The sequence below is a fragment of the Oryza sativa genome, chromosome 12, assembly GCF_034140825.1.
Source record: "Oryza sativa Japonica Group chromosome 12, ASM3414082v1".
Lineage (NCBI taxonomy): Eukaryota > Viridiplantae > Streptophyta > Magnoliopsida > Poales > Poaceae > Oryza > Oryza sativa.
The window spans coordinates 22,136,589-22,156,800 of record NC_089046.1 but is presented as its reverse complement, the minus strand read 5'-3'; the positions used below and the strand labels follow the sequence as shown (position 1 = coordinate 22,156,800).

The 20,212-nt window shown below is 39.2% G+C and overlaps 2 protein-coding genes and 2 long non-coding RNA genes across 5 annotated transcripts; 1 reads left to right on the top strand and 3 right to left on the bottom strand.

Moving 5' to 3' along the window:
* Positions 1-277: 277 nt before the first annotated feature.
* LOC4352425 (putative glutaredoxin-C14) lies at positions 278-1,077 on the bottom strand. The gene has a single exon (NM_001423557.1). The coding sequence runs from the start codon at positions 975-977 to the stop codon at positions 666-668; it is 312 nt and encodes a 103-aa protein (NP_001410486.1). The 5' UTR covers positions 978-1,077; the 3' UTR covers positions 278-665.
* Positions 1,078-6,462: 5,385 nt separating this feature from the next.
* LOC136354636 (uncharacterized) lies at positions 6,463-9,634 on the bottom strand. 2 transcript variants are annotated; one of them, XR_010738194.1, is made up of 7 exons: positions 9,181-9,634; positions 8,638-8,844; positions 8,429-8,563; positions 7,952-8,309; positions 7,671-7,802; positions 7,313-7,463; positions 6,463-7,105 (listed from the first exon to the last, which is right to left on the bottom strand). It is a non-coding gene; the product is annotated as an uncharacterized lncRNA (long non-coding RNA). The 2 variants fall into 2 exon arrangements; XR_010738195.1 differs by lacking the exon at positions 7,671-7,802 and having other exon boundaries at positions 8,178-8,309; positions 9,181-9,496.
* Positions 9,635-10,279: 645 nt separating this feature from the next.
* LOC4352424 (E3 ubiquitin-protein ligase MIEL1) lies at positions 10,280-13,809 on the bottom strand. The gene is made up of 12 exons (XM_015762846.3): positions 13,598-13,809; positions 13,260-13,347; positions 12,634-12,678; positions 12,507-12,539; positions 12,337-12,414; positions 12,204-12,247; positions 12,089-12,129; positions 11,710-11,792; positions 11,542-11,633; positions 11,357-11,426; positions 11,018-11,056; positions 10,280-10,751 (listed from the first exon to the last, which is right to left on the bottom strand). Exons 1-12 carry the CDS (start codon positions 13,690-13,692, stop codon positions 10,581-10,583), a joined length of 879 nt encoding a protein of 292 aa, XP_015618332.1. The 5' UTR covers positions 13,693-13,809; the 3' UTR covers positions 10,280-10,580.
* Positions 13,810-14,870: 1,061 nt separating this feature from the next.
* LOC107279807 (uncharacterized) lies at positions 14,871-15,802 on the top strand. Its single transcript, XR_010738511.1, has 2 exons — positions 14,871-15,012; positions 15,552-15,802. It is a non-coding gene; the product is annotated as an uncharacterized lncRNA (long non-coding RNA).
* Positions 15,803-20,212: the final 4,410 nt, after the last annotated feature.

Here is a 20,212-nt window from a genome sequence, read left to right as displayed (position 1 = left end):
GGTAGTTGAACCCAAGACCTCATAGGCTCTTGTAACCACTAGGCTACAGGCCCTTTCGCGTATGAGTAATTATTCTGATATATGTATAAGTGTTTGGTTTGATTTTATATACTCGTTTTCTAATCTGTTTTGATTAATATGCAGGATATAACAAATCTTACAAACATAAGAACATGTATAAGTAATGCATGTGATGGTAGTAAAAAAATAGATCAACATGTGTGTGCGTGACAATTAATTAAAGGATGATCAATGCAATGCAATGCAAGTTTGTACATATATTTAACATGCAATTATCATTGATTATCAACTCTCATACATAATATGTGTACTCACTACTCGTGGGAAAAAGGGCGAGTACACGTGATACATATACATCGACTGGAACTAAACAGGAACATCAAAAATGAAGTTTACACAAACCACACATATGTAGCATGTGAATCTCACTCGGTGCTCGCAAGCTAATCAACCTTATTATTGTCAGAGCAGGATTGAAAAAACCTGCCCTAACGCAAAAGTTGCATGCTAGCGCCACATGTTATTCTATGTAAACACACACTTCACGCTCTCCAGCTATATACTTTTTTATTTTGTTTTCCTGAATGGTACCATAGTCTAGTCTCTCTCTCTCTCTATCTCACGCATGATGACACGGCCTTGATCTACAGCCAGAGGGCTCCCGCATTCTTGAGCATGGGGATCAGCTCACCTCCAAGGTGGAGGGACATGATCTTGTTGGTTCCCCCAACGAGCTTCCCACCAATGAACACCACCGGCACAGGCGGCCCCCTTCCGAGCAGCTTGAGGAGTGCCCTCTCCATCTCCTTGCCCCTAGGGTCTTGGTCCAGCTCATGCACTAGCGCGTTGACACCGAGATCACAGAAGAGGCGTGTCACGGTGTGGCACATGCAGCATGAGCTCAAGGTGAAGATCACCACCGCACGCTCGGATGCTAGCTTCATCACACGGTCCATTTGTGTTGTCTTTCTAACAGCAAGCTAGGTTTGAAACTTAGGGAGTGTGCTCTAGTGAGCTTGTGTAGTAGGCTTATAGCACCTGGTTGCTAGTAGATGTGGTAACTTGGGATGGATTGGTACAACAGGGGGTAGCTTCCTTTTATAGAGTTGCAAAAGATGTTGCTAGGGTTTCCTTAACGGGTTTTGGATCCAGCACAAGCAATAACAAGAAGTGTTTCGAACAGGCCAGCATGATCTAGCTCTAGCTAGAGAGTTATGTTGTACTATACGTACACCCTTGAACATATTATTCTGAAAAGCAATATACTTTAGATTGGATGTTTCTAGACAAATATAAAAATGTTCCTAGGAATAAGCTACTTGCTAACTAAGGTAGGGCCATTCACAACATATCTTTGCCTTAGATTGGTCTACATATTAAAATAAAGTGAAGGGTACGTATATGTACAATATATTTGTGCAGATGGTTTTGGACACAAAAGTTGTGCCCATTGGATAGATTGCTAGAAGGGTTGGCATGCATGAGATCAATTCGGATCATGCATCGAATCGTCTTTTCAACAGGGGCCAAAGAATATTGGAATATTTTGTTTGCGTTGGCCTACAATGAATCTCATATATATGTATGCTTATGGGTGGGAGTCCTTTTCTTTTCCTTTGACATGGCTAAATCTGGCAGGTTAAGCTTTCTCAAGAAGTTGCCTACATTCTTGCAAGTACATACTAATTCTTGCAAAAATTGCACATATATATAGAATTTGAATTTTTTTAGCTTACTCTCCTATCATCTATATGCTAGTTCATCTGTGGATTTTCAGAGGAATTACATGGTTAAGGGTAAGGGTTAACTCGCACTTCATTTGTTTTCTTGATTACATCGTGTTCTGTTCAAGCTAAGCGGTGAAAAGTTTATAAACAATAGCACAAATTCTCGTACTTTTACCATCGTCGATCATGCAAAAGTTTACCAATCTCTTGATCAATCCTTTTTGTTCACCATCAAAATCGTCACCCATATAGCTGAGAATTTTTCTACTATAGCTGGGGGTACATGTATCATGGGCAATTAATTATTAATGGCATATAATTTGGTCCATTTTTTTGATAAATAATATATCTAAAATAAAAGTTATTAAGGATCTACATACTTCGATGAGCTCTCAGTTAGCTTATAAAAGTTATATATATATATATTAATCTAGTCCATTATATTCATTTTTGTACCTTCACTACGTACTTAGATTTGTGGGCTTAATTTCCTGTGGGTGACAATATTTTCTGATAGTCCTGCAGCTGTCCTACAGGAAAAAAAAAACTCATAACCATAACCATATAGAAACCTTCAGACGCGCCAAAATGCTTGGTACAAAGCAGCATGTTCCATATTATGAGCAGTTCATTTTTGGCTAGTTTCAGAACTTCAGATCATTCAGGCCAATTAATTGCAGTGTTGAGCATGCATGCATGCATGCATGCACCTCAGTGTTAGAATGCTACGCTATTAAGCCTGCTAGCTGGTTTCTCTGCTTTCAATAATTCTAGTAGTCCCAAAATATGGTTCATGTATATTACAAGCTAACTCAAGACTGTTTCCTTTTGCTACAACAATTGCATAGAAATATAGATCTCATCTCCTTTATATTCAGTGATGGGTGATAAAACAAGATTACTAAAGCACTATACTGGCTACCATAGAAAGCATATATGGCATTAATTAATTTTCCCAGTTTCATTTGTCTACACCTACCATGCATATATGCACCCCCTTTTGTATTGCCAATATTTAATATCAGTAGTAGTGATACCTTTTGCCTCTTGCAACAGATAGCTTCCTGATGGTATCTAAATTGTTGTACTTTTTAGGAATTTTGGATATTGATATATATGCACAATTTTATCTATCGATCAAATAAAGTTTATAACGTACTTTTCTTTGAATTATGCATATATTTTGATTATGAAGTTCCCTTACTATCAAAACCAATCAAGTACTTGGGTTGAGAACTGAAAATCCCCAATTTCAATTTTTTATATATATTTAGTGATAGTGAAGAAAATTAACAAACACAACATATATATGCACACTAACATTATACAGTAATGTATCACTTTTTATTTTGTTTCCTCCCCTCTATGAAATACATTATGTCAGTTTCATGTCAACTCCAGATGTGCCTAGCTAGCTAGATACTACCTAAGAGATCAAAAGCTATAGCAAAGCACAATCAAGATTCTGCAAAGATATATAGATAGAGCCAAAGCATATATTATATAGCAGTACTTTGGTTCCATCCAAAGACAAGCCACTCACACACAAGAATCAATTGGTCGATTAATTCACAAAGAAACCTAAAAGAAAAGAAAGATGACGATCAAGAAAAGAATCCACCCAATTGGCAGTGTCGTTATCTCGCAGAGGCGAGTGCAAGGCCACCTGTGCAGTGCTGCATATCACATGTGTTGGTCGGTTGATGAACTCGATCTATCGATCGATCTCAAAGGTTAATCGGAATAAATTAGATACATACGATCTCTTATTTTGTGACTCATCAATTGGTATTAATTAGCTCATGTTACTAAAATAGATCATTGGGACATTATGTACAAAAACCATATTTTTGCTATAATGGTACTGCATTTTATTATTGCAGCAGCAGACACAAAGCATTGTCCACACAGGAGGCCTCTACATCATAGGAGAGGATCCATGACTGGCCAGTTGACATAACTCTCATGATCCTTCATATATAGAGCATGGTGAGCCTTTAAAAGCATGCATGTACCAACACTCCCCCCAAGTTGTTTGTACTAGCTAGCCATGATTTATTTTTTTTTTGCAAATTATTGCATTAAATTGTATCCAATCGCCAAGTTATTATATACACGCAACACAATTTACTATCATAAGAATATGCATTGACATTTTTTATTTATTTTTCTCAAATGCATAGTAAGTAATAGTCAAAAAGGCCTATAATTCAGGGAGGTGCTTATGTGTCCCCCCCCCCCCCCCAAAAAAAAAAAAGAGGAAAATGTTTTTCTCTAGTTTTAAAAGCTTGAGTAAATGTTGGAGACTACCACTTGCCCCTTCAGATTATTTTAGATGTATTATATTATAGAGATGCTAAAAGGATCGACCACATTCGCTTTAATATTAGTAGCAAATACACTCTAGTTTTTTGAATAAGCCATAGTCTCTAGCTCTGCACAAAATTCAGCTAGTTAATTCAATTGAAGGGTGAGAGTACACATGAGTACTTCTCATTATATATAATTTATGGGATATATATAGATATCCTTATTCTCCTTGGTGAGATCCACTACATTATTGTAATTTTTTTTCTCGAAAAATACATGTGGATTATTATTGTGTTTCGATTCATTAAAAAGAAGAATATGGCTGGCTAAGTAAACTTAAGTTTATTGTGAGTTCAACTCCATGACTTTCTCATAGGATGTTCTAACCTCTAAAAAAAGGATATTTATTTATTTGAATTAATATATGGACTGTATATAAGATGTTCTGAGTGCCTAGCTCTTTGACAAATGACGATCGAGATAGTCGAAGAGTATTAATTTAGAGTAGAGCACTACATATATACTGCAGCTGTGCAGCAAGTGGCCGGCCTGGATAGCGATGGACAGCACCCATCCATACCGGCCAGAATGATGTACTTGACGTGACTACGTACGTGTAAAGATATGCTCGATCAATCTGATGAGATTTTAGCTTAATTAGAATATCTATCATCAAGATATTATTCTAGAGTTCATAGTCAACAGAAAACCTGAAGCAGACATAGCCTCGTATTTTCGCTTATACTTATATTTATATATAAGCCAAAATTTAAATTTTTAACTTTAAATTTAGAATTGATTTTAGAGTTTTCTCATCGTAGTTTATTTTTCAGTCTTTGCTTTTAGATCGCTAAGAATATGTATATAAAGTTTTATATACAAATTATTTTTCATTTGGAAATATGTCATTTGGCTTATTCCGTGAATAAGCCAAACGATAGAGTCCTCAGTCCTCACACCTTCTCATGCTTAGGTAACATAAAGTGGCCAGTTTGTTCTAGAAGCTTCCACATAATTAACCTACTTCTTCCCTCCTGGATAGGAGTGGCAACCGAAAAACTGAATCGAACTAACCGAGGCTAAATATTTTGGTCAGTGATTCTTACTAGCCGAAATTAACTCAGTCATTGGGTAATTAGTCTCCGTTAACCGAACTGACCAAATAGACTGAAATATTAGCTAGAAGCCTATTAAGTATTATGTGTAATGTGAATGTGTTAATGTTAAGTTGGACTTGTTATGATGCTATATATCTCAGTGACATTTTACTATCAAAACGTGTCCTAAGAGAAGGGAAGTATTACCTACAAATTTAATTGTGATCTGTGTGATTTTGTTATCTCTTGAAACTGTCAACTATTTTTGTCATGACCGAAGACCGAACCGAACTAACTGAAACTGAATTACTTGGTCTTGACTATTTTGCCATGCAAATCGGTTTTTAGTTTTAGGTGGCCGAAAATTTAAAAGACTAAAATACCGAACCGAATTGTTCAGTTTGACCGAATGCTTACTCATGGTTTTTGATATGTTTCGAGTCAGACTTTAAAATATTTGAATAGTAATATACTCCCTCCATCTACTTTTGATAGTCATATTTCCAAATCTGAAAATTTTATTTTTGATAGGCATATTTCAATCCAACAACTTATCATCTTAATGGCTTTCTTCGATTTAATGCGTGACTCTCCATTCTTTCACACAAGATTGGCTACATGGGCATCGAGAAATGTAAATATTAATGAATCGCTTGTTTACGAGGAATGACTAGTAGCATATTTAAATGGATGATTAGGACAATCACTTATCGTTGGTCTGTGTGCCAAAATAAAATATGACTATCAAAAGTAGATGGAGAGAGTATTTCTTAAATATTTCTATTAGATGTATGTAAACTATAAATGTAGATTTTCCTCAAAAAGTACTTTCATAATACTATCACATTATAGGATTTTCAAAAATTTTGCAATAGAGAATAATGGTCAAAATTGCATTTTACAAATCCAAAAATACTCCCTCTGTCCCAAAATGAAAGCATTTATAATTATAGAGTACCTGCTTTTGTAACTAGAGAAAGTACTACCTCTCTTATCAAATCTCAAAAGGATGATGTTTTGGATATTGACACAATCTCTATGCAAATGTTTTATCATTACTTTCTCAAATTATATATTTATAAAAATATTAAGAATATAACTATATGAAAGAGTTTTTCATGAAAAAACTACTAATATGATTTTTCACATTTCAAATCCTAACATTTTTTCATCTATTATATGCATATGTAGCCAATGTGGCAAACAGGGTTGTTTTCAGCGTTGCCTGATTATTGGAAAATAAACTGCCATCCTTTGACCAATTACAATAGCGCACCAATGGCATGCTATTCTACGAGCAGAAAGCCTAGTAGAGAAGCTGTAACATAAATCATCATACAAGATACAGTCCGTCACAAATTCAGTCAAGCAGGGTGAGTACTGTACAAATGTATGTCTACAGTGACAAAGATATGGAATCGCAAACCTTGCAATGCATGCGCTGGATGACTGAAAGTCATAGATATTGCAAATTTGGTGATACGGTGCATGCCGACTTCAGCATGAAAATTAAATACCATGGTGCCAGCTTAGCTACTCCTCCAAGCACATTTCTACAGAGAAATTGTCGGCAATCGACGACAAGAACGGTGTCGAAAACGACGGCGAATACCAAGACGGTACGGCCGCCACGCTCCATCTTGCGACACATGGAACTGATTCCGGCCAGCTGATCGAGTAGCTTTCGAAGTAACCAGGGATCAGTGCCCTCAGGTTCAGAATAGCATCCATTTGCACAGCTCGCTCTCTACCTTATCGGTGGCATGGAATGGAATCTGTCCAACTTATCTGCTTCTTTTCTCTCAAGATTTGGCTGCCTCTGCTTTGCAAACCACATCATCATCGGCCTGACCTTATCAGATATGAGGCGTCGCGATGCCGAAATCCGACGGTGCAATCTTTGCTTTTCAATATCCTCGCTGAATTCTTCCTGCAAAACCTCTCCACGGGCTAAAGCTGACAAGGTTAGAGAGAGAGAGATAGCAAAAGATGCTATGTCATTGTTGCTACCTGTATGATGCTGAAGGCATAAGCAGAAAGTACGATATTATCTGACATTTTATTTTCCTTCTCTCATATTTTAGTGCATGACGCAAACATCCAGCAGGACAAGAGAATGATATCCTTATCCTTTATATCTGCATTGACAGCTCTCACCTGGTAAAATAAGATGTAGAGGAGAGAAAAAGCTAGTGTTCTGTAGAGCAATCTCCACTGCTCCAGAGACCAGAATCTTATTGTTCTCTTTGGTGTTTGATCAGCCCTTGACTCCTCACATTCTCAAGGGGTATTCAGTACTCTTTGGCTCCTGCAAGAAGAGAATGTAAGATTTAGCCCCTCATAACGAAACTCGTGGCACCTCATTGCAGCAGAATAAAATTCTGAGGTTTACATGTGTGACAACAATCATAGCTTAATTAATTCATCATAGGTTCAAGCCAATGCATTTTGTACAACTGGGGCTCAAATTGTAGTAGATGTAGCTAGTATTACTAATTTGCTATTTATTTTTTACCTTTGTATTTTCATTATCTTCCATAGTATTGCGGGCTTGCGGCTGTGTGAGAATGCATTTCAGCACTGTGCTTGTGATTGCATTCCAACACTGTACCCATGATTCTTTAACATGTGCAACACAAGACCTAACCTACATTGCAGCAATATGCCTTAAAGTCAGTCCATGATGTGCCGACACCTTAGAGGAACTTATGCCTTGGCCTGCGCCATGCTATTTGTGCAAGTGGGAGACCTAACAATCTCTATTTTTATGATAGGCATGAGCATGAGCCACCTTACCTGAAACCTAAACCAGGCTAGCTTCAGCAATTTGGCAGTCTCGGATCCTAACATATCACATATCCATTTTAATGATTTACACTCCAATTTGAACATGATGCATTTGATGTCAATGATCCTATCCAGCCTAGATGAATATAATGCCTATGGCTCTATCATCATCTCTCATCTTCACCTCCAACGAATCCTCTTTTGACGTGATGTACTGATTTGGATGCTTTCTTACTTTTGTTCTTCCAAGACGCGTAATGTTTTCGGAGAAAGAGCCATGGTATTTCAGAACCACAATTTGTTCAAAGGATAGCAAGCATTTCTCAATCTTCAAACGCATAGCTGACACGAAAGGATGCATGCACGTCTGCAACAAAGGATAAGATGAAAGGCATAGAGCATATGGAAAATATCTATCAAATATATGCATATGTAATCCCAAACTGAAACTGGAGCATCTAAATCTTTCAAATCCATGGTACTAACAGAGTGACCATGAAGTGTCTCCCCTCAGGATTTGTACTTGATCAGAGGCCCCAAATGTCAGAGATGATACATCCCCTTGGCTTCCAAATGGCTTCATATATGCACACCATTATCATCAGTATGGTGCCACTAGAGCTGTGTACAGAGAACCAATTCACTATACTAGATTGTACGATCGTTGATGCTGAAAAGAGGAGGATGATGGGTACCTTGGATTGATTCGATGACGAACTGCATACACAGATGCCTTAACAGGATGATGGTACCACTCAGCATCAACCGCGTTGCTGTATGTCAAAGCAGTGGTGCACCCACGCCTTCAGAGGATCCTCTGGAATCAACGTGTAACGCAGTGTGTCGCGTCATCACGCTCGAGAATGGTTCCCGTGCTTCTTGATCTCTTCCGTATGCCACTCCTTTAGCAGCATGTAAAACATAAGAAACACAATGGAAGATTAACTCTAGGTTCTTCAGTACAGCAGTCCATCTCATGAAAACTAAACCAGAACACACTAGCAGAAAGGGGAATCAGTAACTTTGGATTTGTTGTATAGTATAGTAACAATCTTGGTCATGGCATGGATTCAATAAACTTATGTCAAGTGCGTAGCATGATGCTAACTTGCTAAGTCCATTGGTGGATGCAAGAAATGGATTATGGCATACATTTACATTATATTTCTGATGCTCAATGTTCAAGCTGTTCATGTGAATTGCCTACTGAAGCAGGAAGCAAGAAGCAGGAAGGTCACCTGCAGTATTCTCCCATGGCCAGCCCAAAAATCATGTGGAACGGAATAAAATCCCTGCACCCGATGCCCTCTTGAGCAAATCGTCGAACACCTTGAATCCCCTCCCAATGCGCCGGCTCTCTCGGCTGCTACACAAACATAGCACAAAATCATTGGTTAATGTAGGAGACGGCGATCTCGGATTTCCGCGTCGAGGCCGTCCTTGATCCTCCTGTTAGATCGATCGCGTCGCCGCTCGCTCCCTTCTTCCCGCCGCGCCACCCGATCGAGCTGCGGCCTGCAGCGCCCGCACGATGGGGAGCTCGGCGCGAAGCCGGAGGTATAGCTCCATGGCGGCCGGCCGAAGGAGGAGTTCCGTGCAACAATGCCGATGGACGGATGGCGCCGGAGCTCCGGTGGCTGGCGGCCGGCGGCGAGCGGGCCAGCGGGTTGTTCGATTGAAATCGTGTGCTTCAGAAAACAAAAAAATTGAAGAAAATGAGGGTAAAACCGTAAAATGAGACTGGTCCATTACGTGGCTAATTAGCCCGGTACATTTCGGCCCAGTAAAATATGGAATTCGGTCCATTTGGGCCTACCAAGTTAGGCCCACTAAAATTTGAAGCCCGATCTATCGGCCAACCCAATTTCAAACCGATAAAAAATTCGGCCCTGAGAAATCTGTAAAACGTGGCCGAAAAAAATGTAAATGTGCATGAATATGTACAATATAAGAGTAATAATAATAATAATAAATATAGCAAGCCAATAATATGTACGTAATTTATTTTTAATAATAATTCAGCGGCTTGATATGCTAACGAAATTTAATTTTGTTTGTGCGACAAAAAATGTTGGAGAATTCTGTACCTTGTTTTTTTTTCAGAAATTGTGTACTTCTTTTTTACTTGTTTTTTAAAAAACTGTTTTGACTTGTTAAGTGATTAACAACCTATTAAATATGTGAGTTAATATATTGTCTTCCAAAGGCTAATTAAAATGATTATTAGCTTATTGAATCTTAAGTTGATAAGTTTGCCCACTTACTGTAAAACGAAGACAAATCTGAACCAACATACAATCATCAACATGTAGAGTACGCATACCCATTTTCCATGGATTGCAATCATCAACATTCAGCTCCTGGATAACATGATGGGTTTCACTTTCACCCACACTGATAACAGCCATGGCTGTGATTAAAGATTCAACACAACATATGGTATCATCACAATAGCTTTTGTCTAGTAGCAGTTCCAACACATGAAGATTCAAGGAATCAATTGAATCTTGAAGAATTGGGTAGGCACTTGGATAGGCTAGCCGCAAAACAATGTTCCTTCTACTACTTGTATATGTATGAATCTGGGACTTGATTGTCTAAACTGTAGATCTTGTTGGGCACCAACATGGCATGTTATCTACGGATTGTTTTCGGACGAATCTGACGTCGAGGGAGAACTGCTTCCTGATAAATCCGCAGGCCGTGATGTCGATCGAGTATTGTACGAGTTGCAGTGGCTGCACTTGTGGCCAATCACATGGAAGTCCACTTCTGAGACCTTGTTGCAGTCATTACAGAGCACCCAAACCTAGTAATTTTCACAAGGAAAGAACACCTTGTTAGCCTAAATCTGGGTATTGTGTGTGATTTGCATGATAGTGATCGTCAACAGTATATATAATAATGAAGGTCCCTGCTTTTGCTGCATATTTTTGGATGATTTATCAAAAAAAAAAAGGCAGCAGAAAAAGGTTTCGAGGTGAGTTCTGACTTCTGAATTTCTTAGCAAAGCATAACCTTCAGTTTGGCAATGAAAGCAAGGTGAACTGTGTAGCTAAATCAGAAAAAGAATACCTTGTAACGGTAGACGGGAGGCATGATTGTTGCTTCAATCTACAAAAGAACACATCGTCTTGTTATTATTTAACAAAGCACCAATCATATCTAAAATGTTCAAATCAAATCATCATAAAAGTGTATGATAGATGCTACTGGAGTGCCAATATGCCTGACTAGTTTTACTGGACACAACTCATCTCCAATGGAACGTATTTCCTGATTTCCGGGCAGGAGGATCATCAACTAGTTTTGTTCTAATAATGTTTCAGATTGTTTCTTTCACTGCAGTGTGAATATGCCGAGTTTGTTTGACCGTGACACTTTACTTATAATCTGTAGAAAAGAAATACATACCTCTTGATCTAACAATGCCCAGTGATGTGTCATATCAAGAGCTGTCTTGGAGCATATTGGACAAGTGTATCTGTATAATCCAAATAGCCAGGAACTAGTTATATCTCCAAAAAAAGGCAAGAACTGGTTACAGTGTCAGAGAAGTATTAAGCAAATGAATAATGGCAACAAGTGGAGGGATTTACTTGTTATGTTCCACCATCTCAGAAAAGCATTCCATGTGCATCGTGTGTCCACAGTCGAGAACTCGTGTTCCTTTTAATGAATCAAATAGATACTGCACAGGAAGTTCAGTTTTATCATCTTGCTAAGTTGCTAACCAGGAAGGAAAGAGTGCAAGTTCTCAAAGTTACCTCATAACAAATTGGGCAATTCTGCCTCATTGAGTTCTCCACACACTGATGGTTATCACGCAGAGCAACAGCATAACAAGACCCTACGTGTTGCAGCAAAATTAATTAATAGATACTACATATAACCATTACCAGAAAAAAAAATAGTCATCATATTGACATTTTTAGGATAGAAACTAGAAAGCTATGCAATAAAATAAGTCATCTGGGCAACAATTTTTTTTAATTACCAAATTCAGTATCACCTAAATAGACTATGATTGCATTTATGGCATATTGACATGATCTACATACCACACTTGTTAGTTAAAAATGATCAGCACAAATTGGAAAGATTTATCTTAAAGTGACATATCACACTAGTGCAGACAAAGCATACCGCACTTTGCGCAGTGGAAGTAGTTTTCCTTGCCACCAACCCTGGTTGATTAAGCGGATACAGAATTAGAACTATGATTCACAAGATAATTGCTGAGCTATTGTTTCATGCTCACCTGCATATGCCACAATCGTAGCAATGAAACTGCCCTTTCTCTGTCTGTAGCAAAAAGACGAATGCATCAGTTGAGAACGGATAAGAACCACCCAAAAAGCATATAACCACAGAAAATAAATTTAAGAACCTACATCATCATCATAAAACTTGCATACATCACAAAAGTACTCTCCCATATTGACACCACAGTTTATGCACACTTGTGACACCTGAAAAACAAAATAAAGTCAGTGTATGTATAAATGGTCTCATCGCATGACACTGGTATTGTAAACAGTATCTTCTAGAAATTAAGTCGCACCGGCTGTTCAGTATCACAGAGTAGACATACTACCTGCAGGAAAGAATAAAGTCAACCTTATGGAATTTCTGAACCTAATAAAGTATCAATTGTACAAACCAAACTAGAAAGGACATGAGAGGTGTACTTTTTCAACATCCTGGCGGCAAATGGTATGCCGATCACCTGAAGCCTACAATGAGAACAATATCAATACCATCAAACCTAGTTAAACTCAACAGTTAAAACAGTTTTGTTCTTTAGTTTCTCTTTTTAACTTCTGCAAGGGATTACAGAACTCCATTATGTGCCCTTATTCTCAAATGATTTTGAAGCTCCATGTTGGAAGTAACTATCGACAAGTTAAGTCTTTTTTTTATGTTCTACCCTGATTGACTCAACACCCTGCGACTTGCATTTCATTGGTCTCTATACCACCAACTTTCTTTTCATGCATAAGTTCAAACAAGAAAAGTTGTTCAAAAGGCTAAACTGGGGAAAAGGAGTCAAGTACTAAAACTAGCGCATTTATAGGAACTAAAATACCAATTCCATATGAAGGAATCAGCTCAAACTTGTCAGCTTGCCATTCAAGACTTGATGTTTGGATGATTGGGGGATCTAGTTCCATATCCAACCAGGCAAGAACTACCAAACAATACTAGTACTAGATAGCATGGCAGTGCACTAACTAAATACTAATCACTTGGCATCCCATGGAAATCCCCTTCTACATGAACAAGATAAACAACCGCAGCAGCAGAGCATGGTTACCGTGGCATCGTTGTGGCAATGGCGGCAAGCGAACACCTCGCCGCAGCAGGGCGCCACGATCTTGCATCTCCTCCTGTAATGCTCGCACCTGCACACAACAAGAGATGGCGCGGGGAGGGGGGCAGATTTACTCAGTGAAATTCAGCAACCAAAAAGCAAAAGCATAGATCAGCAAATCCAGCAGAACAAGCGAAACAAAGATTGAAACAGCTAGCGAGCGGAAACAGCACAGCACCCCCTACGAAGAACAGAATCATCCCACACCTCACCGCGAAAGAACAAATCAAGAACCCGTGGGGAAGAGGGGAAAAAAGGAGGAGGTCCCCGCGAAATCTCACCCGTGCTCCATCTTGCCCACGTCGCGGAGGGGGACGACGGCGTCGCCCTCCCCGGCCACCACCTCGCCCTCACCGGGGAAGTGCGCCCCTCCCATCCTCCCCGACGGCGGAGGCGGCGGCGGCGAGGGGAGTGGAAGAGGGGTTTGGATGTAAAAAGGAGGAAGCGGAGGGGGCTAGGGGTAAAAATGGCTGCGATGGAAATTGGCCGGGCTAGGCCACTCACGCTTTTATTGGTGCAGAAGATGAGAGGGCGTTATCGGTTTGCGGGCTGCCGGGCTGGGCCCACTTTGCATTAATTGCTAACTGTGCCATGTTCAATCTCATCAATGGGGAGGAAAAGAAAAGGAATGAAATTTGAGGGATAGTCAGGGGTTCTTTTGGATTGGTGCTATTTCGAACAGTTTTTTTTATAAAGTTGTTAAATATATGTATACATTTAGTTTTTTACTAAATTTTAGTAAGAAAAAAAATATATGTTAAAACTTAACAATACTATTAAAATTTTAATAAGGTTTATTTTGGTTATAATCTAAACAGCTCTCTCAATCATTCGGTTAAGATCGTGGTTTTGACATGGAGAAGGAGGTTTTGGTTGTGTTCGGCCATGGCTACTGGCCACAGCTGTAGCCGGAGAAAAAAAAAGCAGCCGAACACACCCTTTGTAAACGAAGGCAACCTCTCATATAAATCATTAGTTTCCAAAAAAAAGAACTCTCAAAGATATTTAGAACAGTGTAAACGAGACTAGTAGTGTTTACAGCTAGATGTGCTCTTAATTATTTGATGCAGCTAAGGTTGTGGGTTGTGATCATGAAGAATGTCTTTTATGTTAGAGGCCATATCCTGTGAAAATGCACCAAATGTTGCAAACTTGGAAATACTAATCTCCACCGTTGCATCCAATCTGAACGACCATGATAAGCTCCCATCCACTCTCTCACCTGTTGGATGCACTTTTGCAGAAAACCGCCCGCACCTGGCTGCATATGTTACAAAAAAAACCCTATACTCATCTTCTTTATAGATTCTATCCCTCTCATCTTGTAATGTACTGCTACCATGATTTGTTCCAACAAAGCTCACTGGTCGACTCCTATGGCCAGCGAGACGGCGGTCGCCGGTCTTGAGCTGCGCCATGAGCCACTCCATCTCGGCGCGCTTCAAGACCGCCTTCACCTTCACCCCGCCGCCGCCGCCGCAGCCGTCTCTTCTCCATCCTCCTCCTCCTCCTCCTCTGCTGGTTCTTCCCTCAGCAGGTGGACGAATCCATCCTCCGCGGTGGCGATGGCGAACGGCATCGGCGCTACCCAATCCCCTAAGGCCGTTAGCAACCTCGCCCCCGACCGCTCCCCTGACCTGGACATTGAGTTGCAGGGCTACGAAGGGAATCAAGTCCCAACCAGATCTGGGCCAAGGTATTCTCTTCTCCCTGATGATGGATCTGTGCATTGGAGCCTGGTGAGGTAGAGCAAGGATTGGAGGGAGAGCACATAAGTGCTCTTGGTTTTTTTTCTCTGATTTCTTAGTTAGAAATGTGCAATAACCCTGGAATTGTTCTCTGATTGGAGGGAGAGCATGAGAATATTGCTTGCATGCTGGAATTCTATAAATGTAACTCACACATCATAGTCCCTGAAATGTTTTTTAGTTTCTAAAATGTATATGGATCTCTATTTGGGAAAGTCACTCTGGATGCTTGTGCTTTTTATTATATAATTTTTTTTACAAATGCATGTGCATCTATCCAAAAAGATTCATGTACAAGTTTAATTTGATTACGCGAGATGTTGCTCCTATTATCTCTTTGTGCAACTAACAACATACCATGAATAAGTATGTGCATCTGATCACAAATAAGAAACATTCTACATCTGGGCATGCCAATGAGAAACATTCAGTAGCAGTTGAATTTTGTTTTGTGTCTCACAAGGAATAGTTGTTTTTTTTCCTATAGAGAACATCTGCAAATTGTGCATAGGAAGATTCAAATGTGGGGAGGAGGATGTTGACTTGAAAAGAAGATGGAAGATGGAAAGAAGATGGAAGCTGAGACTGTTTAAGATTACTCATTTGATTTTTTTTCAAGGAGTTGAGAGATTTGGGGACTGATAGCTCTAGAGCACTAGTGATAATATAATTTCAAGAATGGGATAATTGGGGCATACCATCTTATGCAGATATTGTGTTCTTCTTTTGTATGATCAATGCATGTCTAAAAGCTTTCAAATTACTCTGGTGTTATCCTGTGAGAAGTAGTCTTTTTATATGGATGACAAACAACCTACCGGCTTGAGGTGAGTTTATTGGCCAGGGATTCCCCCTCGTCACCAAAGTGTCCCTGGGTGAGTTTCTCCATCTTCTCCATCTTCCCCAATCATGGGTTGCAACAAAAGAACACTACTGCACCCAATGCAAGTGGGCAAGCTTGTGCAGAGGAACACAACAAATCAAATGCATAAGGAACAAATCAGGTCAAGAACAAATGGGAGCACACCTCGATTATGACTGAAGACCAGCCCCATCTGCCACCGCCACCCCAAACCCTAACCCTAGATGAACACTTGTTGAGCTTTTGTCCATACCTCTGGAGCAGGAATGGAGGAGGAAGATTGGATGCGAGGAGGAAGCTCGAGGGAGTCAGGGAAGCACATAATCGTGGGGATTTCTCATCAGTTCGAATCGGAAGGAGGGGGTAGGGGACTAGCTGAGGGTGAGACCTTTTCTTTTAGATGGAGAGGAGCTGAGAATTGAGGTGGGGATTTTGGAATTGAGAGCGGGATAACATGGTCCTGATATTTTCAGTAAAACATATGTTAAGTGGGGTGGTAAACGTAAAATGTACAGTTGGAAGGGGTACATTATGATCTCATCCCTTGGAATAGGATCTAACGGTTGGTTTGCATATTTCCAACATTTACCCTGTTTGCACCTGATATGCCCTCTTTATGTTATTCACTGTGAAATGATAGAAATGATAAGTATTGTGGTGTCATAATGTTACAGGATACGACCACAATATATACAGGACAAAGGTTGTGTTCTGTCCCACGAGCTCCCAACTCATTTCTCTCATTTTCCACGTGCACGTTTTTTAAACTGCTAAACGGTACTCCCTCCGTCTCAAAAAAAGACAAACCCTGGTTTCCGTGCCCAATGTTTGACCGTCCGTCTTATTTGAAAAAATTATGAAAAAAATTAAAAAGACAAGTCACGCACAAAGTATTAATCATGTTTTATCATCTAACAACAATAAAAATACGAATTATAAAAAAATTTCATATAAGACGGACAGTCAAAGTTGGACACGCAAACCCAGGGTTTGCCTTTTTTTTGGGACGGAGGGAGTACGTGTTTTACAAAAAGTTAATTTTGGAAAGTTGCTTTAAAAATCATATTAATCCATTTTTCAAATTTTTTATAGCTAATACTTAATTAATCACGTATTAATCTATCACTCCGTCTGTTTTTCATGCAGAGGGGAGGGGTTTTCAACCCCTACAAAAGAACGCGGCCTAAAGAGTATTTCAGTCTTTGCGTATTTATACTCGTTTCAAAAATAGTAGTGATAGTGTTGGTTCTGTCACACCACCATCATCAACTCTCCACATTTTTTAAGGAGAAATCACATCTTAACCGTCTCGTACCAATTATTTATGAGAAAGTAAATGGACATTGTGAGGCTAAATGGTTTGTATGTCAGTACATGCAACAATTAAGAGATGATATGGTCCTCATCGTTTGGCTTTTTCCCAATAAGCCAAAACGGCTTATTAGGGAATAAAAATGAATTTATAGATAAATTTTTTATAGATGTGTTCTTAATAACTTAAAAGCCAATGCTAAAGAAACTACGTTGAAAATATATTAAAATCAACCTCAAAATTAACTTTAAAAATTTAAAATTTGGTTTTTTCTTTGGCTGACATCCGATGGGAGCCGATATATATAGAAAATGATGGTAATAATGACTTAATAATTATTATTTTTAATTGAAATCCTGTTGCAACGCACGCATGGAGGTCAAATGTATTGTTATTTACATATAGATAATAGATTCTGGATGTTATCTAAGGTTGTGTACATGGAAAATACTTTGAAAGAAACATATTATCTCCGTATAATTTCAATCGCTTCTATGCAGAAAACATGCTACAACAGCATGCCCTTGCAACAATTTTTATTTCTATTAATCACTTGCCAGTCTTTCCGTTTCGATTATACTTATTATAAGCGGGACACAGCTAAAAAATAATTTATAGGTAAACTTTTTAATATATATGTTCCTAGCGATTTTAAAGTAAATCCTGAGAAACCAACTACGACGAAGAAATCCAGAATCAACTTTAAAAAATAAATTATTGGCAACGTTGTTTTTTTGGAGGAGGGACATGTACAATGAGCGGCACACAGTAACAAAAAACTTCAGGTGGTCAGAGAACAGTGCTGGGTGCCAGTGATCGACAGTTTGCCAACCAGGAGGCCATCTTTCTCATCTCCGGTCAGAACTCAAAAGCCAGGCAAATCCTACTGGAAACTCTGGAAGAGAGAGGTTTGGGTGACAACTGACAACGGAAACGGAAAGAAAGAGGACGAGAGACCATGAGATGAGATGCGCACGATCGACGGCATGGGCCGCACGAAAGCGCCACCGGCACGCCAGCTGAGGCGGATCGTTCCATCAGCCGCTGCCGGATGCATTGCATCTCTTCTTCTCTTCTCCGGAGTGCGTTTACTTGACGCTAAAATTAGAAGTTTGGTTGAAATTAGAATGATGCGATGAAAAAGTTAAAAGTTTGTGCGTAAGAAAGTTCTGATGTGATGAAAAAGTTAGAAGTTTCAAAAAAAAAAAAGTTTGGCACTAAACAAGGGCTTGCTCTCCTCCTCCACCGCCGGCTCATGCAGTGGTGCTACAGTGCTCTTCTTTTTTACTCCACCGCTTGATTGATTCTCTCGCCCAACTTGGCTTCCGCAATACACTCGTCTCTACCTCACAATACAGTAATTTAAAATCGGATAGAATATTTTATAGTACAATAAATAAATTCATTTGATCATAAAATATCTCATCCGTTCTAAGTTTTGTCTAAATTTATTGTACTATAAAATTATCTCATCTGATCCTAAACTACTATTTCATGTGGCGGAGAGAGTAGTAGTTTGTAGTGTAGTGAGTTATTTGTTCTCTTTCTAAAGGAATTATTAACACGGTATAAACACAAACGTTCTTATATACACGCACACACTTGCATCCTTATAAATACATACATGTATACTGTGAACACTTTCAATTGAACCGGCATATTTTTAAGATTATAAAGTCATCATATGTATATAGCTGTTAATAAATACATCACTATGACTAAAAGAATAATTAGTCATTACTACAGTAGATAACTTAGTTGTAAGCTACTGCTTGTTGAGTCCATTTATATAATCAAGTTGACAATCTTTAATAATAACTTGTGTGTAATTAAGGTTCTAAATCTCCAGCAAAGCCTTTTAGCGGTTGAGCTCTCCAGCAGCTATAGCGGGCTATAGCTGCAACTAAGACATTTAGTGGTTTTTGAAAATATTAGGAAAAAAAAAATCAAAATTTTGATAGAATTTGGACTAAAAATCGACATATCATATATCACTTACTTGATTGCACATAAAGGACGATTGGTGAAAGGGACGGTGAGGAATGGTGTCCGTTTGTTGTTGGGAAGAGGCAGTAGTCGTCGCCGGGAGAAGCAGCACCCGCTGCAGGGAGAAGCAGCCGCCATTGCGGGAGAAACAACAATCGTCGTCGCCGGGAGAAGCAGCAGCTGCCGTCACTGCTTGGGGGAGGAGCCACCGCCACCAGGAGAAGCAGCAGCCACCGCCGCTGCTTGGGTGAGGAGCTGCCGCCGCAAGATGTCTCACAGAGCATGAGCGGGAGAGGATAGGAGCCAACTGGAGGATTAGGGTTCGTTGTTGGGCCAAACTTCATGGGCCACATACGTCAAAAGCCCATTTTCAGTTTTGCTTTCTAGTTTTTTAGCCACAACTAAGTGCAGCTATATTTGACTAATTTAGCGGCTATCTCCGGCTAAGTGCTGCTATTAGCGGCCGATAAATCATAGCGTTAAAATTGAAATATCCTAGTTGTTTCCCTCCCAATCCGCTATCTCCGGCTATAGCCGAAGATTTAGAACATTGTGTATAATACCCGATGGTGATTGCGTTGACTCTCTTGTTTAAATTTTTAATCGCCAATCATTCTTACTACATCATTTTTGGTGTTCAATTATGTTCACAGTATCATAATTTTAAGATAGCATGGAGTTTTAAATACAAGGGCTGAATCACAGAAATGAGAAGAAAAAAAAAACAAGATTTCAACAGTAATGAAAGTTAAAAAACAATAAAGGAATGGTCATTTGAATAAACCACGGGTAGAACATAGGGATCAAATGAAATAGATGTACTCAAAGTAAATTTTCAAACAGATCGAAGCTCTTACTAATTTTCCTCCAAAATTTATTTACGTGGAGTCATTCCTTACGAATTCAAAAAGTCAAATACAAAAAATTTTCTATGGAATTTTAATCATATCGAATCTGTCCACAAATCCTTTGTTTCGATGTAAGGATG